The sequence below is a fragment of the Mobula hypostoma genome, chromosome 23, assembly GCF_963921235.1.
Source record: "Mobula hypostoma chromosome 23, sMobHyp1.1, whole genome shotgun sequence".
NCBI classification, from domain to species: Eukaryota; Metazoa; Chordata; class Chondrichthyes; order Myliobatiformes; family Myliobatidae; genus Mobula; species Mobula hypostoma.
In genome coordinates this window covers 51,633,565-51,651,826 of record NC_086119.1, presented here as the reverse complement: position 1 = coordinate 51,651,826, position 18,262 = coordinate 51,633,565, and the positions used below count along the sequence as shown (strand labels likewise).

At 40.7% G+C, this 18,262-nt stretch overlaps 1 protein-coding gene across 6 annotated transcripts in view; it reads right to left on the bottom strand.

The window, feature by feature from the left end:
• The window catches only part of zzef1 (zinc finger, ZZ-type with EF hand domain 1), a 266,638-nt gene that overhangs the window by 217,397 nt on the left and 30,979 nt on the right, over positions 1–18,262 (bottom strand). For all 6 annotated transcript variants that reach the window (XM_063031513.1, XM_063031517.1, XM_063031514.1 and 3 more), the window contains exons 3-8: positions 12,259–12,453; positions 9,669–9,852; positions 8,773–8,972; positions 4,539–4,749; positions 4,269–4,385; positions 3,402–3,580 (exon numbers count right to left, since the gene is read on the bottom strand). In XM_063031513.1, the coding sequence (XP_062887583.1) occupies positions 3,402–3,580; positions 4,269–4,385; positions 4,539–4,749; positions 8,773–8,972; positions 9,669–9,852; positions 12,259–12,453 (1,086 nt within the window). The remainder of the gene's footprint in view (positions 1–3,401; positions 3,581–4,268; positions 4,386–4,538; positions 4,750–8,772; positions 8,973–9,668; positions 9,853–12,258; positions 12,454–18,262) is intronic.

The following is an 18,262-nucleotide window of genomic DNA, read 5'->3' as shown; positions in this document are numbered from 1 at the left end:
TCTTTGCAGAAGTAATTTAAACAGTAAACAGGCACAAATAGTGCATCTTCAACATGGAAAAGTACATGCTCCAACTTAGTACACGTAGCAATACCAATGTCCCACAAACTGCTGTGAGAAATTTGTCCAGCAATATAAATTGAGACAATATTATTGAGAGGATTCTCCAGCAAGACTACAAATGATACCATGTGAATTATGCATGTTACGTATAGGCATGTGACACACTGGGATTTGCTTTATTGTTGCATTGAAGATGAAGTGCAGTACTTTCTCAGTCCTGCAGTGAAGGAGCAGGGTAGGTATGCCCAAGTACAAGGTACTGTAGGTGCCGGAGATGTTTCAGTTAAACACAAATGATGGAATATTCAAGTGGGCAGGTAGCATCTCCAGAAAAGGAAATAGAGTTAACAGTTAACTTGATTTCCCTTTCCACAAATACTGCAGAGTATTTCCAACATTTCGTGCTTTTGTTCCGTGATCACATCTCAGAGCTTTCTGACTCAGAGACAAGGGAGGTACCAGGGAGCCACTCTGAATCACATTTATTATTACAGACACATGCTGTGAATTTTGTTATTTTATGGCATTACATAAATAATAATATATATTTAAATTACTACACATTAATTAAATATATATAATATATAATATATATATATAATTAAATACGTAGTGTAAAAAAGAGAACAAAAATAGTGAGGCAGTGTTGACAGGTTGGTTCATTGTCTGTTCAGAGATCGGATGGTGGTTCCTGTACCTCCTCTCAGATAGCAGCAGAGAGAAGAGGGCATGTCCTGGTGGTGGGGGCCCTTAATGATGGACGCCATCTTTTCGAGGCATCACCTTTTGAAGATGGTGGGGAGGCTAGTACTCGTGGCTGAGTGTACAACCAACTACATCTCTCTTACCATTATGTGCAGTGACTCCATACCGGTGATGCGACCAGCTAAAATGCTCTCCATGATACATTGATAAGATTTGTTCAGAGTCTTTGGTGACATACCAAATCTCCTCAAACTCCTAATGAAATATAGCCACTAGCGAGCCTCTTTGTAACTACATCAATATGTTGAGCCCAGGACAGATCTGCTGAGATGCTGACACCAGGAACTCGAAACTGCTCACCCTTTCAACTGCTGAACCCCTGATGAGGACTGGTGTGTGTTCCTTCGACTTCCCCTTCCTCAAGTCCACAATCAATTCCTTGGTCTTACTGTCTCTGAATTCAAGGTTGTTATTGTGACACCATTCAACCAGCTGATCTATCTCACTCCTGTAGAGCTCCTCATCACCATCTGAGATTCTGCCTGCAACCGTTGTGTCATTGGCAAATCTATAAATGGCATTTGCACTTACATAAGCCAGGCAGACCTTTGCCAATTCCGCAATGACTAACATGGGTAAATATTTAACTACAAACCCCATTTCCAGAAAAGTTGGGATATTTTCCAAAATGCGATAAAAACAAACATCTGTGATATGTTAATTCACATGAACCTTTATTTAACTGACAAAAGTACAAAGAAAATATTTTCAATAGTTTTACTGACCAACTTCATTGTATTTTGCAAATATATACAAATTTAGAATTTGATGGCTGCAACACACTCAACAAAAGTTGGGACAGAGTTAAAATAAGATTGAAAAGTGCACAGAATATTCAAGTAACACCGGTTTGGAAGACTCCACATTAAGCAGGCTAATTGATAGCAAGTGGGGTATCATGACTCAGTATAAAAGTAGAGACCATCACAGGCTCAGTCTTTGCAAGCAAGGATGGGTCGCGGCTCACCCCTTTGTGCCAAAATTCTTGAGAGAATTGTTAGTCAGTTCAAAAGGAACATTTCTCAACTCAAGATTGCAGAGGCATCTCAGTGCGTAAAGGGCAAGGTCGGAAACCACTGTTGAATGCGCGTGATCTTCGAGCCCTCAGGCGGCACTGCCTAAGAAACCATCATGCTACTATGACAATTATAGCCACCTGGGCTCGGGAGTACTTCAGAAAACCATTTTGTCACTCAACACAGTCCGTTGCTGCATCCAGAAATGCAACTTGAAACTGTATTACGCAAGGAGGAAGCCATACATCAACTCTATGCAGAAACGGCGGTGAGTTCTCTGGGCCCGAGCTCATCTCAGATGGACCGAAAGACTGTGGAACTGTGTGCTGTGGTCAGGTGAGTCCACATTTCAGCTAGTTTTCAGAAAAAACAGGCATTGAGTTCTCCGTGCCAAAGATGAAAACGACCATCCAGATTGTTATCAGCGAAAGGTGCAAAAGCCAGCATCTGTGATGGTATGGGGGTGCATCAGTGCCCACAGCATGGGTGAGTTGCATGTATGTGAAGGTACCATTGACTCTGAGGCGTATATTAGGATCTTAGAGAGACATAAGTTGCCATCAAGGCGATGTCTCTTCCCAGGACGTCCATGCTTATTTCAGCAGGACAATGCCAGACCACATTCTGCACGGGCTACAACAGCGTGGCTTTGTAGACACAGAGTGCGTGTGCTTGGCTGGCCTGCTGCCAGTCCAGATCTATCTCCTATTGAAAATGTATGGCACATCATGAAGAGGAGAATCAGACAACGGAGACCACGGACTGTTGAGCAGCTGAAGTCTTATATCAAGCAAGAATGGACAAAATTTCCGATTGCAAATCTACTACAATTAGTATCCTCGGTTCCAAAACAATTAAAAAGTGTTATTAAAAGGAAAGGTGATGTAACACAAAGGTAAATATGCCTCTGTTCCAACTTTTGTTGAGTGTGTTGCAGCCATCAAATTCTAAATTTGTGTATGTTTACAAAATACAATTAAGTTGGTCAGTAAAACTATTGAAAATCTTTTCTTTGTACTTCTGTCAGTTAAATAAAAGTTCACGTAAATTAACATATCACAGATTTTTGTTTTTATCGCATTTTGGAAAATATCCCAACTTTTCTGGAAATGGGGTTTGTATTTTAGAAGCTACTGCTTGTTCAGCTTTCAAATATATTGACATTATGAAGCAAGCCATTTGGCCCATCCGGTCCACCTTGACTCCCAGCAGAACAATACCATCAGCCTGACTCCCCTACAGACTTAGAAATTATTCTTTGTCAAATGACCATCAACTTCCTTTTGCTTCTTTTGAGACAACTAACAACCAGAGCAACTATGAGATGTGTGGGTGAACTAGAGAGCATGGGAGACATGCAAGTTCCATCAGACAGCACCAGAGGTCAGCGGAACGAAGCAGTAGCAGAATAGAGGTGATAATGTAGCAGGAAGATCAATGTGATAGCAAGCAAGAGGCAGCTGTATTGATCAGCTAGTGAGCGTAACAGGCTCAATAGATTACTGCTTATAACTCTTCACTGGATAAAGACTGTTTACCATCATAAAATCAGTTTACCATATTTATGAAGCTGGTTTATTCGCACAGATGTCATTGCTGTGAGGAGATGGGAAGCATCATACTCGGTATCTAGATGATCACTGATGGTCAAAAGTGATGTCATCACTTTAGCAACACTTCCTCTGGCCAAAGCAAAACCCAAAAGGGTCAACTCTGCTTCAGGACTAGCACAGCATCTGCAATGGAAACATACACTTCTCAGCAAGAGACTAGATATTGCTCAGGGTCGAAGGGCATGTACAGTGGGCAACTATTTTTACACATCTCCTCATCGACTTGCCCAATGTGATCAATGATCTCTACATTGATAATAAAAAAGTGCACTTCAAATTGTCACCAGGCAAGATGTGTGTGTGATACACACACCAGCAAAATTCAGGTGCACTAGTAAGGTATACTTCTATTCAACAAAAGACAAGGTTTAGTTTACCTAATGACAACCACCAATCAATTTTTCTGGAGTATAAGCCTCTTAAATTCGGCACTTAAAATTGCCATACCGTGATTATAGTTGATAACTGCTTTCAGGCATTCAATCCCAACCCTCCTGACGGATGTCTTTTGCATTACCTTAATGCGTTTTAACTTAGTTTAGAGATTCAGCACGATAACAGGCACTTCCGGTCCAACCAGCCCCCACCACACAATTACTCACCCGACAAATTAATCCACTAACCCTCACGTCTTTGGAATGTGCAAGGAAACCCACAGGGACACAGGGAGAACGTACAGACAGCGGTGGAATTGAAGCCGGGTCACTTGCATTGTGATAGTGTTACACTGACCACTACACTACCATACTGCTCATGGTATTCTTCACTCCAATTCCACAAGCCAGTTCCAGACTACCTAAACAGCACTTACCCAGCAATCTTGATGAGAAAACTGTCGACTTTCTCCAGGACATTTGTCGACATGAAGCTGGGCATGACCGTGGACCCAGCTGTGAGTGAAAGGGGTGGCATGTGTTGCAGTGCTTTTCTGAACAAACGGAAGAGATGCTGGTTATTAATTCTAAACCAGTAATCACAGTTTCACAAGTTAATCACTCCAGGCAAAATTATAATCAGCATTAGTACATGAAGCATGTAAATTGAGATCATCTGTGCAATTATAAAATTCTAAACTACTTACTGCGTAATTTGTAGGATACTTTGTGCCAGGTCTGGATTAGTTTCTACAGAAGCCGTCACCAGCGTTGTTAATAAGCTCAAATACCAAATTGCAGATGCATCAGATACAGACACTCCAGGTTTCTTCATAACCTGATATCCCATAGTCTTGAGCCCATGAATCCTTGTGTCACAGCCATCACCATGACAGCGCTTAATATTTATCTGTACAACTTATCAAAAAAAAATTAAAATAATTAATTTCACTGCATTCTGCCCTCTTCCTCTGATTATACATCGATAACTTGAAAATAATACTGAATCTAATGCTTAGCTATGAAAATCTAAGAGCGAATAAGAAATCTAACTTAAAATATCACTCACCCACAATCAGGCAATCTTTGAAAGGCACAGTGACAGTTAGGAAATCATTTCATGTCATACGTCCTGTGTATTGTTCAGAGTGAATAAACATTTGACATGAATTTGCAGATGTGGTCTTTCAGTTCCATTCACCCTGTATTTTCATGCCCATCAGCTTGCACCTGATTTCTACAGCCAGTTCTGCACTGATACAATACACACTACTTTCTACACTGTCACTATCTGCATGCTGCTCCACAAGTACTTTGCTTTTTAAATTCCATGGGCAGAAACGCATGAGCTCAAGATGTGTGTTTCATAATGTATCAGTGCTTATTAAATCCGATGGTATCTTCAGTGCTCAGATTGTTAATTTATACTATCAGTAAATGCTAATGTGTGTATTATGCAATGCATTGCTTAACAGTGCTCTTTATATTCTGATGTTAGCTGTGTACCTTTATTGATTGAGCAGGTAAAATCAAATCTAAGACTAATTCTTTGAAGTAGTGGTTAAGGAAAGGTGGTTGGATAATTTTGGATCAAAAAATGCAAAGGACAGTATCTACTTGAGTCAGTGGTGACCAAAGAGTAGAGTTACAAAATACTCAAACTGGAACAGGAGGGTCAAGGATAGAGTGTATATAACAAAAAGAAACTGCACTTTGAGCAAAGAACTGAAACAAGTTGGAAAGTCACAATATTTAGCCATATTTATTGCCAAATATTCAGTTGTTTTAGGGCTTAATAAAACTATGACCTGACATTCAATATCATTTGATTAGAACAATGTATATACACCAGACCAATGCAGTATCAATAATCACATTTCTCTAAATAAAAATTGCTTTAAAATGTTTTCTGATAAGCTTGTCCTAGATTTTACAAAAATATCTTTCAAGCTTCAGCTACAGCAAATGAAAGATTTTTAATGCAAGTTGTTAAAGCCAAAACAATTGGTTTTCTGACTCTTTAAAAAAAACTGCACATTTGTGCTGTGTTCTGTCTGAACTGTTCATGAGAAACCATCAGTTAGCAACTCAGTTGGTAGTTCACTAATTCATAACAATCTCTTACATCTTCAAAAGATATACAGTGGTATGCAAAGGTTTGGGCGCCCCGGTCAAAATTTCTGTTACTGTGAATAGTTAAGAGAGCAGAAGATGAACTGATCTCCAAAAGTCATGAAGTTAAAGATGAAACATTATTAGTGTATTATTTTTGTTTTGTACAAATTTAGAGTGAAAAAAAGGAAAGGAGCACCATGCAAAGGTTTGGGCACCCCAAGAGATTTGAGCTCTCAGATAACTTTTACCAAGGTCTCAGACCTTATTTGGCTTGTTAGGGCCATGGCTTGTTCACAATCTTCAATAGGAAAGGCCAGGTGATGAAAATTTCAAAGCTTTATAAATACCCTGACTCCTCAAACCTTGTCCCAACAATCAGCAGCCATGGGTTCCTCTAAGCAGCTGCCTAGCTCTCTGAAAATTAAAACAAATGATGCCCATAAAGCAGGAGAAGGCTATAAGAAGATAGATAGCAAAGCATTTTCAGGTAGCTGTTTCCTCAGATCGTAATGTAATTACGAAATGGCAGTTAACAGGAACAGTGGAGGTGAAGTTGAGGTCTGGAAGACCAAGCAAACTTTCTGAGAGAACTGCTCGTAGGATTGTGAGAAAGGCAAATCAAAACTCCCGTTTGACTGCAAAAGACCTTCAGGAAGATTTAGCAGACTCTGGAGTGGTGGTGCACTGTTCTACTGTGCAGCGACACCTGCACAGATATGACCTTCATGGAAGAGTCATCAGAAGAAAACCTTTCCTGCATCCTCACCACAAAATTCAGCGTCAGAAGTTTGCAAAGGGACATCTAAACAAGCCTGATGCATTTTGGAAACAAGTTCTGTGGACTGATGAAGTTAAAATAGAACTTTTTGGCCGCAATGAGCAAAGGTATGTTTGGAGAAAAAAGGGTGCAGAATTTCATGAAAAGAACACCTCTCCAGCTGTTAAGCACGGGGGTGGATCGATCATGCTTTGGGCTTGTGTTGCAGCCAGTGACACAGGGAACATTTCACTGGTAGAGGGAAGAATGAATTCAATTAAATACCAGCAAATTCTGGAAGCAAACATCACACCGTCTGTAAAAAAGCTGAAGATGAAAAGAGGATGGCTTTTACAACAGGATAATGATCCTAAACACACCTCAAAATCCACAATGGACTACCTCAAGAGGCACAAGCTGAAGGTTTTGCCATGGCCCTCACAGTCCCCCGACCTAAACATCATTGAGAATCTGTGGATAGACCTCAAGAGAGCAGTGCATGCAAGACGGCTCAAAAATCTCACGGAACTAGAAGCCTTTTGCAAGGAAGAATGGGCAAAAATCCCCCAAACAAGAATTGAAAGACTCTTAGCTGGCTACAGAAAGTGCTTACAAGCTGTGATACTTGCCAAAGGGGGTGTTACTAAGTACTGACCATGCAGGGTGCCCAGACTTTTACTTCGGGCCCTTTTCCTTTTTTGTTATTTTGAAACTGCAAAGGATGGAAATAAAAAAGTAATCTTGCTTAAAATATTAAAGAAATGTGTCATTTTTAACTTTATGCCTTTTGGAAATCAGGTCACCTTTTACTTGCTTAGCTATTCACAGTAACAGAAATTTTGACCGGGGGTGCCCAAACTTTTGCATGTCACTGTATCAACTGTTTGATATATAGTATGCTATGAAACTGTAAATATGTAACTTCAAAATTTAAAAACGTAGTCAAAATGTTCCTTCAACTTTTGAGTTGTTGGGATATTCCAAAGCCCAGGACAACTAAGTTACTACAAAAAAAAGGCAGCCAAAATGTTTTACAAAATGCATTTTTGGTTCATCAAAAACAATCATGTCGAATAAATAATATTTGGATTTTATCTATGATTTAGCACAATGCAGGCTTTCCTTAGAAAATAACGCAAAAGATTATAATGTGCCATATGCAACACTCTTAATGATGGGCATAATTCTCCAAAAATTTCTAGAGTAGAATATGAATAAATTAACTAATAAAAACAGAAAAGCAAAACAAAGCTATTTAGCCATCATACCCATACCTGAAACTACCCTTGCCTTTCCCCAAGGTCTTGAAAAGTTTCCTCTTTTAGAAGACAACATAATAGATACTTCTGTTATAATACAAAGCTTACTACAGTTCCACATTCATTTTATGCTTGTGTATATTAACAGACCAAAAAAGATGGATAGACAGCTACTAAACTGTGGCACTGCAGGAGATGCAGCTATCTCATCCAGGCACGATTCTGACCCCTGGGGTAGTCTTTCTGGAGTTTGTCTGTTCTATGTCCATGTGGATTCTCCCTGGGTCGTCCTGCTTCTTCCCGCATCCCTTAGATTTGGTGCTTGTTAGGTTATAGGTCTACTGTAAATTACCCCTAGAGTACAGTAGGTGGCTAGCACAAACATTAAGGGCTGATAATTAGCATGAGCAAGGGAGAGTGAGAACTACAAATGACTGGTTGTCCTCATACGCTAAGAAAATAGAAAAATTAATATGAGAAATGATGTTTTCACTTGTCACTACCAGCCATAATAACCGATTGCAAAATGTTTCTTTTTTCATTAAGATTATGTTTGAAATTACTGTCAAACTAAAGGAACTAAACAAGTATTTCCACAGTTAAAAATATTTCCTATATTCTCAAGTTAGTTAAACATGGTGATATCAAACTTAATGCAGTTTCCATCTTTGGTGAAAATCAATTTTCAGGTTTCACATCAATATGACAAATATGACCTGGAACAACCTCAGATCAAGTGTGAACTACTTGCTTAATGGAAGACAATATTAACAAGACTTATTGTTATGTAACAAAGAAAACTACAATTACATGGGTGATTGATGCTTGCATTTTCCAGCAATGTAATGTATCCAGTCATATTACTGGGAATACGGACATCACGGATTTCCTGCATGTTGCTGGGATTCCTGCCCAAGGACACAGTCACCTGCTGGGGCATGTAACTTTGATCACTAGCCGACACTGCTATTGACAACTGCTTCAGCACAACATTGGGTTTTATGCGCAACCTGCAAGAGAAAATTAAAATTCACTCTTCCACGTCCATTTCTTCTTTAAAAAGCAAGGCACAAAGAGATATTTATCACAGGGCACAATGATGAACAAAGTCTGTTCACCCCTAAGGGCAGAGTTTCAGTTTTGTTCTTACTCCACGTCTTCTCCACACCAACTTTAATTCCTCAGAGATTTCTGAACTCAAAGTTTTTCACTCTGAGCAGGAAGGAGAACCAACATACAGCACCATGACACACCATTTACCAACTCACGAACAGAAATTAAATGATACATAGAAAATTAAAATAGAGATTGTTAGAAACATTCAACTCAGTTTCTATGAAGAAATCAAAACCTCTGAACTCAACACTTCTTCAAAATTCAAAATAGATAAAACAAACCTTTGAAAAATGATGCAGTAAAGACAGAGGTATATAATCAGTGTCCTAACAATGAGTCTTCAATCTGAAATGTTACTCATGCATAGATAGCACCTGGCCTGCTGAGTGTTTCCAGCCCTTTCTATTTTCATTTAGCCTAGAGATTTTAGTTTAAGTTAGCCTCTTATAAATATTTACACAATATATAATGCCCTTTTCACATTTTCACCAAAATAGCCTAAAAGGATTAGGTAGACAATCAAACGATTAGTAGTTCGAACTACACTTCAGAATTTAATTTCTTTTCTTTGTCAGCATTAGTCTGCTCACCTGATCCAGTGTGAACACGAACTCCCATCTGACTGCCAATAGGAGGTTGTTTCTCCATTGGTCATCTTGTCAACATCAGTTGAATTTGAGGAAGCTTCCAAGGTGGTGTAGCACTTGGTCACTATCTTCAACTTATCCAACTCTCTTTTACCATTCATATCTGTTGAACATTGAACTGTTTGTTCTGTGAGAAATAAGGAAATACATTACTTATAATACTATACAAATTAAGAGACTGCCAAATTAGGAACTACTAGTGATATCTTCATTTGAGACTCAGCATAGTTTTGGCTTGAGTTCCAACACAACACGCATGGAGTTTGGAAAAAGTGACTGAAAATCCAATGTAGTTGGATTGACCTCAAATGTAACTATCAACTGTTTCTCTTTTATGAGCCCTGATGTCCAGAGCAGACGGCCAAGTCATCAACTGAAGTAAATCAAAATTTAAAAATAGAGTTGCTGAAGGTTATGTCTTGTATGAAAAATGGAGGCTGCTAAATGGCTCCCAACATAGCCAAGCTCTTCATTTCAAACACGAACATGATTTAGACTTCATGTCTGGAAATGAAATGTTTGCCTAATTCTGCTGGTTATGTTGGGAAACATAGACCAACCTTCCTTCTTCATGCACGTCTGTCAATAGTCTTCAAAACAATACACTTCTTTCACCAAGTGAGAAAAGTTTAAAATTACCCCATCAGTGATCACAACATTAAGTGAATCCTACAAGAAAAGAGTCTACAAAACTGAGCAGCCAGATGTGTTGCTATTACTAATGACATGATGAATTATCACTGTAAAATGAGTGGGCATTCAACTTGTATGTGCTTTGCTATTCCATTAGATTGTAACTAGCCTACAACCAAACTTAAATTCACCTGCTTCCCTTGACACCTTTGCAAAACAAAGATCTCCTAAACTTGGTCTTTGAAACTCTATTAACAGACCCATAGAATGATTGAACCAGGCCCTCTGACTCAACTCATCCACGGTGCCCAACAGCTAGCTAGTTTTTGGCGCATCTCCCTCTAAACCAGGGGTTTCCAACCTTTTTTATGCCTTGGACCCCTATCATTGAGGGGTTGGTGGACCTCCGTTGCTCTAAACAAGAATAATTATCTTTATAAATCTTTTTCTTTATAAGAATCTGAAACACTGGAGCTATAAGATCTCTGCAAAACCCACAGTGTCACTGTACCATCCTAACCTACCTGATTAACAATTCCCATGAACATAGCATTTTCATCTAAAATAATGAACTTATCCTAAAGGTATTCCCCACTCTTAGTTCCTTTCAGACCCCAAGGCGTAAACTGACAGCCAAAGATTCATTTCACTTTCTGGCCTGAAATTTGATTCGTTCCCTTTCACTCCTCCACTCGCAGTCTGTCACTTCGCACATGCACTCATGTTACCTCGGTTAAGTACCTGTCTCCTTTCACACTTTGTTTGGCTTCTCACCACCATTTACACACAAACAAATCTTACAGAATGTGCTCCATTTTAAAAATAAATCAGATGAATACTAACAACAAACCACAAAATAAAGATTCATTGCAGATAGCTCATGTTGAAAGGAAGAGAAACTACAGGATGACAAAACTGGATTGTTTTTTTTAAATCCATGCAAAGATATAAAACAAAGAGGAAGATTGTCTCATCATCATACAAATTCTTCTCAACTGCATTACAAAGATGTTTGATATTTAAGTAGGTAGACAGAAAGCACCTCATTGACCAGACATAATGCTATTTCTCATGTTATTCTAGTGTGATGGTCAACATAAGCAAATGTGACACCCATTGTCCAATTAAGAGTGAATATGGCAAGGTATGGATTAGACAACGCTTGTCAGGAAAAGATCCTCTACTTCACTTACTGGACACAAAGCAGCTTAATATCTCGGGTCCAGAAACACAGGTTTTCCCCAATATAAAAACTGTAAGACCTTTATCCCACTAGCAAGAACTTCTGCTGAAAGGTTCTTGTATGTCAACATCTAAGATTATTCTTTAGCATGGAAGTATCACAACTACATTTTCACTTTAATTCAATACCACAACAATTTTCACAAAATGCAAATTCAACAAGTCATTAATAGCTTTCATTATAAAATTGATCCAATAAAAAGTTTAAAAGTACTGCTAACTCATGATGCACATTCAATCTGTCTCCAAGAGAAAATGGACAGGTTCAGAATTTGACGTATTTACTCTATAAACTGGACTTTACTGCATGGAAAAATTGATTTTAAAGGATTTCTACTTTTTAGGAAATTGAGTTCTTTTTATGACACTGTAAACATGATCAGCACTCAACATGTGAGGCAATTGAGTTAATGTTTACTCGGGCAAATGTATAGTGGATTCCAATAACCATAGAGCCAGAAATCTGGTATTCTCAAAAGAACACTAACGCATTGAAATACTTAAAAGATATTTAGTCCAAATAAGCATCTTCATTATTAAAACCGTTTTAAAATTCCAATTGCTTATTCTTTCAAAAGATAATTGAATCCAACGACATTAAGATTCATTCGTGCTGTTTTCACATGATAAAATTCCACTTGAAGATCTAACAACTTACCATTCTTTTTCTCTAACAACTGCTTTAGGCAATCCTTCAAAACGGAGGAACGCATGGCACAAATGTTGTTATAACTGTCCATCAAGGGAAATGGGATAGCATTACTTGGGATTCTGTTCCTGTGGAGGAAACGCAAGATTTTTGCAGCGTGAACACCCATGCGCTCCTTATTTTTTGAAAAGATGTCAACAAATCCTAGGAGGAAAGGGAAGAAATAAATACATGCAAATAACGAGCAAACAACTTCTAAATCAATGAAATGTACACAAGAATTTGAAAATACATTTAGAGACACTGTTTCATGAAAAGAGATGGCCCTAAAAAAACACAAGAGATTCTACAGATGCTGGAAGTCCAGGGCAACACACACAAAATGCTGGAGGAACTCAGCAGGTCAGGCAGCATCTACAACTCAACATTTCACACCGAGACCCTTCATTAGGACTGGAAAGGAAGGGGGAGAAGCCAGACTAAGAAGGTGGAGGGAGGGGCAAGAGTACAAGCTGGAAGGTGATTAATGGAAAAAGCAAAGAGCTGGAGAAGGAACTTGAGTAGGAGAGGAAACTGGACCATGGGAGAAAGGAAGGGTGGGCACCAGGGGGAGGTGAGGAGAAGAGAAGGGGTTAAAAAAAAAATCAAAATTCAAGGTAGTTTAATGTCATTTCCTGAAGACAAGTGTAAGGAGAACAAAATAATTGTTAACTCCAGATCCAATGAAGTACAAAAAAAATCACATAGGATAAAGAAAATAATAATAATAATAATAATAAAAGAACACACAATAAATACACAAGATAGCTGATACGCATAAGGTAGCTTATATATGTAGATTGATTGTATATCCATAAATGACTCTAAGCTGTCCATAAGATGACTGACGGGAATAATAAATTAGTGGGTGGAGATGTTGATCAGCCTTACTGCTTGAAGAAAGTAACTGTTTCTGAGTCTGGTGGGCCTGCCGTTGGTGCTCTCCTGATGGAAGTGGGTGTGATCCTTCATGTTGCTACTGGCCCTTTTCCCACTCCTTTCCCTAATGGCGAGTAGGCTGGTGCTGATGATGTGTTGAGCCATTTTGACTAACCGTTGTCGAGCCTTCCTGTCCACTGCGGTGCAGTTTCTGTACCAAGCAGTGTTGCAGCTTGTCAGGATGCTCTCTACCGTGCATCTGTAGAATGACGTATCTGTGGATGTGCAAAGTCCGGCTCTCTTCACCCTCCACGGAAAGTAGAGGCATTGGTGATCTTTTCTGACTGTGTAGGATATGTTTTGGGACCATGAGAGGTTGTGTGTGATGTGCACTCCCAGCAGCTTAAAAATGCGTGTAGTTTCCACTGCTGAGCCACTGATATAAAGAGGAGCGTGAGTGGTAGGAGTTCTTCTGAAGCTGATAACCATCTCCTTTGTCTTGTTCCCATTAAGAGGTGATTTGCCTGGGGGGTGGGGCCAGAGTAGGGAACTGAAGAGGGAAGGGGGAAAGGGAGAAATTACAGTACTGTAAATTGGAGAAACTGATGTTCATGCCATCAGGTTGGAGGCCACCCAAATGGAATGAAGTGTTGCTCCTCCAACCAGACAGTGACCTCGTCATGGCAGTAGAGGAGGCCATAGTCTGATGTTGCAATGGGGATTGGAACTGGAACCAAAATGGTTGGCCACCTGGAATCCTGCTTTTTGTGGATCATGCTGGACAAAGTATCATTGGGCCTCAGTGATGTGGAGCAGGCAGAATCGAGAGCAGCAGATACAGTAGAAGACCCTAGCGGATTCGCAGGTGAAGTGTTACCTCACCTGAAAAGGCTGTTTGGGGCCCTGAATTGAGGGAAGCGGTGCCAGCAGGGAGATTAGTGGGGTGGGAGAATGGACAAGGGAATCATGAAGGAAGTAATTCCTACAGAATTTGGAGGTGGTAGGATCCCCATTCAAGATGGCAGAAGCTATGAAGAATGATGTGTTGGATGCAGAGGCCCATGGGGTAGTAGATGAGGACAAGAGGAACTCTATCACGATTAAAGCTGCAGGAAGATGGGGTGAGGGCATATGTCCAGGGAAAGGAGCTGATAAGGATGAGGGCAGCATCAATGGTGGAGGGAGGGAAACCTGTTCTTTGAAGAAAGACATTTCTGATGTCCTGGAGAGGACAGCCTTGTCCTGAGAACAGCTGGGGTGGAGACAAAGGAACTGAGAAAAGGGAATGGCATTTTTATAGGAGACAGGATGGGAAGAGATATAGTCAAGAGAGCCATGGGAGTCAGTCGGTTTATAAAGATATCATTGGACAGATTGTCTCCAGAGATGTTAACAGGAAGATCGAGAATGGGGAGAGAGGTGCTAGAAATGGACCAAGGGAATTGAAGGACAGAGTGGAAGTTGGAGACAAAGTTGATGAAATTGATGAGCTCAGCATGAATGCACGAAGCAGCACCAATGCAGTTGTCAACGTAGTGCAAAGGGTTGAAGAGCATTACCAGGGAAGGTTTGAAACATGGACTGTTCCACATAGCCAACAAAAAGGGGCAGGCACAGCTGGAGACTATGGCATAAATCCAAGAAGAAAGGGAATTTTACTTTTTTAAAAAAAAAGTTGCCATGAGTAAGAACATAAATAGTTACAAGAATCTGTTTTTCTTCGCTGCCTGTATATTTTGTTTACAACTTATATTCTGCATGCTGCTGTCTGAGTTTACATGCCTGTGATGTTGCTACACACGTTTTTTATTGTACGTAATCCCCATGTACAAATTGCTCCTAAAAATATATCTAGTATATTGACTGGATCATTTTAAGTGCCATTTTGGTATTCTGAACTGTAGCCAATCATCTCTTTATAACAATTGGAGTCCAGCGATATGCAAGAAACATGCGCCATTTCTCAGCTGCCTCTCTAAAAGGCATTCTATTATTGATACAACAGTGAGAATGTGGGCCAAATAGTACATATCCGCTGTATAAATAATTTGACATTTGTAACACAAGATAGTCTAACTAATGGAACCTGCAGATCAAAAGGAGATAAATAATGTGTAGTTTCTAAGAAAACACAGCAAGAAGCATCTAGATTTAACATCATTTTCTGATATGAGCTCAGCCGGAACACTGATGTTACCACATCAAAGTTAAATTTATTATCAAACTTCAAAAAAGTTCAAAGTAAAATTTATTATTGAGTACATACATGTCACCACACGAAGCAACAAGACTGCGAGTGGAACGGCTAAGGATTTTCAGAGAGAAAGCGTTTTACTACGCAGGGTAAAGAGAGGCAAGACTGCGCAGGCACGTGACGTCAGCCAGCAGAGCGGGTAAAGTTTAAAAAGAAGACTGCCATATCCAGCAGGCAGCAGAGTGACAGGGCTTTGGTGGTAACGGGACAAGGTAGGTTTATCTGTGTTAATTGCAGGAAGGAAGTATGTCTGTGAGGCCACTGTTCTGTGCTCAGTGTCAGATGTGGGAAGTCCTGGAGTCTCCCAGCCTCCCGGACAGCCATATCTGCACCCGGTGTGTCGAGCTGCAACTCCTAAGGGACCACGTTGGGGAACTGGAGATGCAGCTTGATGACCTTCATCTGGTCAAGGAGAGCCAGGAGGTGATAGAAATGAGTTATAGGCAGGTGGTCACACCAGGGCCACGGGAGACAGACAAGTGGGTAACAGTCAGGTACTAGAGAGTACCCCTGTGGCTGTCCCCCTGAACACTAAGTACTCCTGTTTGAGTACTGTTGGGGGGGGGGGGGCAACAACCTACCTGGGGGAAGCAACAGTGGCCGTGCCTCTGGCACAGAGTCTGGTCCTGTGGCTCAGAAGGGTATGGAAATGAAGAGGAAGGCAGTAGTGATAGGGGACTCTATAGTTAGGGGGTCATACAGGCGATTCTGTGGACACAGGAAAGAAGCTCGGGTGGTAGTTTGCCTCCCAGGTGCCAGGGTCCAGGATGTTTCAGATCGTGTCTATGATATCCTGCGGTGGGAGGGAGAACAACCAGAGGTTGTGGTACATATTGGTACCAATGACATAGGAAGGAAAAGGGAAGAGGTCCTGAAAACAGACTACAGGGAGTTAGGAAGGAAGTTGAGAAGCAATCTCGGGATTACTGCCTGTGCCGCGTGACAGTGAGTATAGGACTAGAATGTGGTGGAGGATAAATGCATGGCTGAGGAATTGGAGCAGGGGGCAGGGATTCAGATTTCTGGATCATTGGGACCTCTTTTGGGGCAGGAGTGACCTGTACAAAAAGGACGGGTTACACTTGAATCGCAGGGGGACCAATATTCTGGTGGTGAGGTTTGCTAAGGCTACTGGGGAGAGTTTAAACTATAATTATTGGGGGGTGGGAATGGAACTGAAGAGACTGGGGAAGAGGCGGTTGGCTTACAAATAGAGAAAGCTTGGAGACAGTGTGTGAGGAAGGATAGGCAGGTGATAGAGAAGGAACGCACTCAGACCGACGGTTCGAGATGTGTCTATTTTAATGCAAGGAGTATTGTGAATAAAGCGGATGAGCTTAAGAGCGTGGATCAGTACTTGGAGCGATGATGTGGTGGCCATTACAGAGACTTGGATGGCTCAGGGACAGGAGTGGTTACTTCAAGTGCTGGGTTTTAGATGTGTCAGAAAGGACAGGGAAGGAGGCAAAAGAGGTGGGGGTGTGGCACTGTTGATCAGAGATAGTGTCACAGCTGCAGAAAAGATGGACGCCATGGAGGGATTGTCTACGGAGTCTCTGTGGGTGGAAGTTAGGAACAGGAAGGGGTCAATAACTCTACTGGGTGTTTTTTCACAGGCCACCCAATAGTAACAGGGATATCGAGGAGCAGATAGGGAAACAGATCCTGGAAAGGTGTAATAATAACAGGGTTGTCGTGGTGGGAGATTTTAATTTCCCAAATATCGATTGGCATCTCCCTAGAGCATGGGGTTTAGAGGGGGTGGAGTTTGTTAGGTGTGTTCAGGAAGGTTTCTTGACACAATATGCAGATAAGCCTACATGAGAAGAGACTGTACTTGATTTGGTATTGGGAAATGAACCTGGTCAGGTGTCAGATCTCTCAGTGGGAGAGCATTTTGGAGATAGTGATCATAATTCTATCTCCTTTACAATAGCATTGGAGAGAGATAGGAACAGACAAGTTAGAAAAGCGTTTAATTGGAGTAAGGGGAATTATGAGGCTATCAAGTAGGAACTTAGAAACTTAAATTGGGAACATATGTTCTCAGGGAAAGGTACGAAAGAAATGTGGCAAATGTTCTGGGGATATTTGTGTGGAGTTCTGCATAAGTACGTTCCAATGATACAGAGAAGTTATGGCAGGGTACAGGAACCGTGGTGTACAAAGGCTGTAGTAAATCTAGTCAAGAAGAAAAGGAAAGCTTACAAAAGGTTCAGAGAGCTAGGTAATGTTAGAGATCTAGAAGATTATAAGGCTAATAGGAAGGAGCTGAAGAAGGAAATTAGGAGAGCCAGAAGGGGCCATGAGAAGGGCTTGGTGGGCAGGATTAAGGAAAACCCTAAGGCGTTCTACAAGTATGTGAAGAGCAAGAAGATAAGACGTGAAAGGATAGGACCTATCAAGTGTGACAGTGGGAAAGTGTGTATGGAACCGGAGGAAACAGCAGAGGTACTTAATGAATACTTTACCTCAGTATTCACTATGGAAAAGGATCTTGGTGATTGTAGTGATGACTTGCAGTGGACTGAAAAGCTTGAGCATGTAGATATTAAGAAAGAGGATGTGCTGGAGCTTTTGGAAAGCATCAAGTTGGATAGGTCGCCGGGACCAGATGAGATGTACCCCAGGCTACTGTGGGAGGCGAGGGAGGAGATTGCTGAGCTTCTGACGATGATCTTTGCATCATCAATGGGGACGGGAGAGATTATGGAGGATTGGAGGGTGGTAGATGTTGTTCCCTTATTCAAGAAAGGGAGTAGAGATAGCCCAGGAAATTATAGACCAGTGAGTCTTACTTCAGTGGTTGATAAGTTGATGGAGAAGATCCTGAGAGGTAGG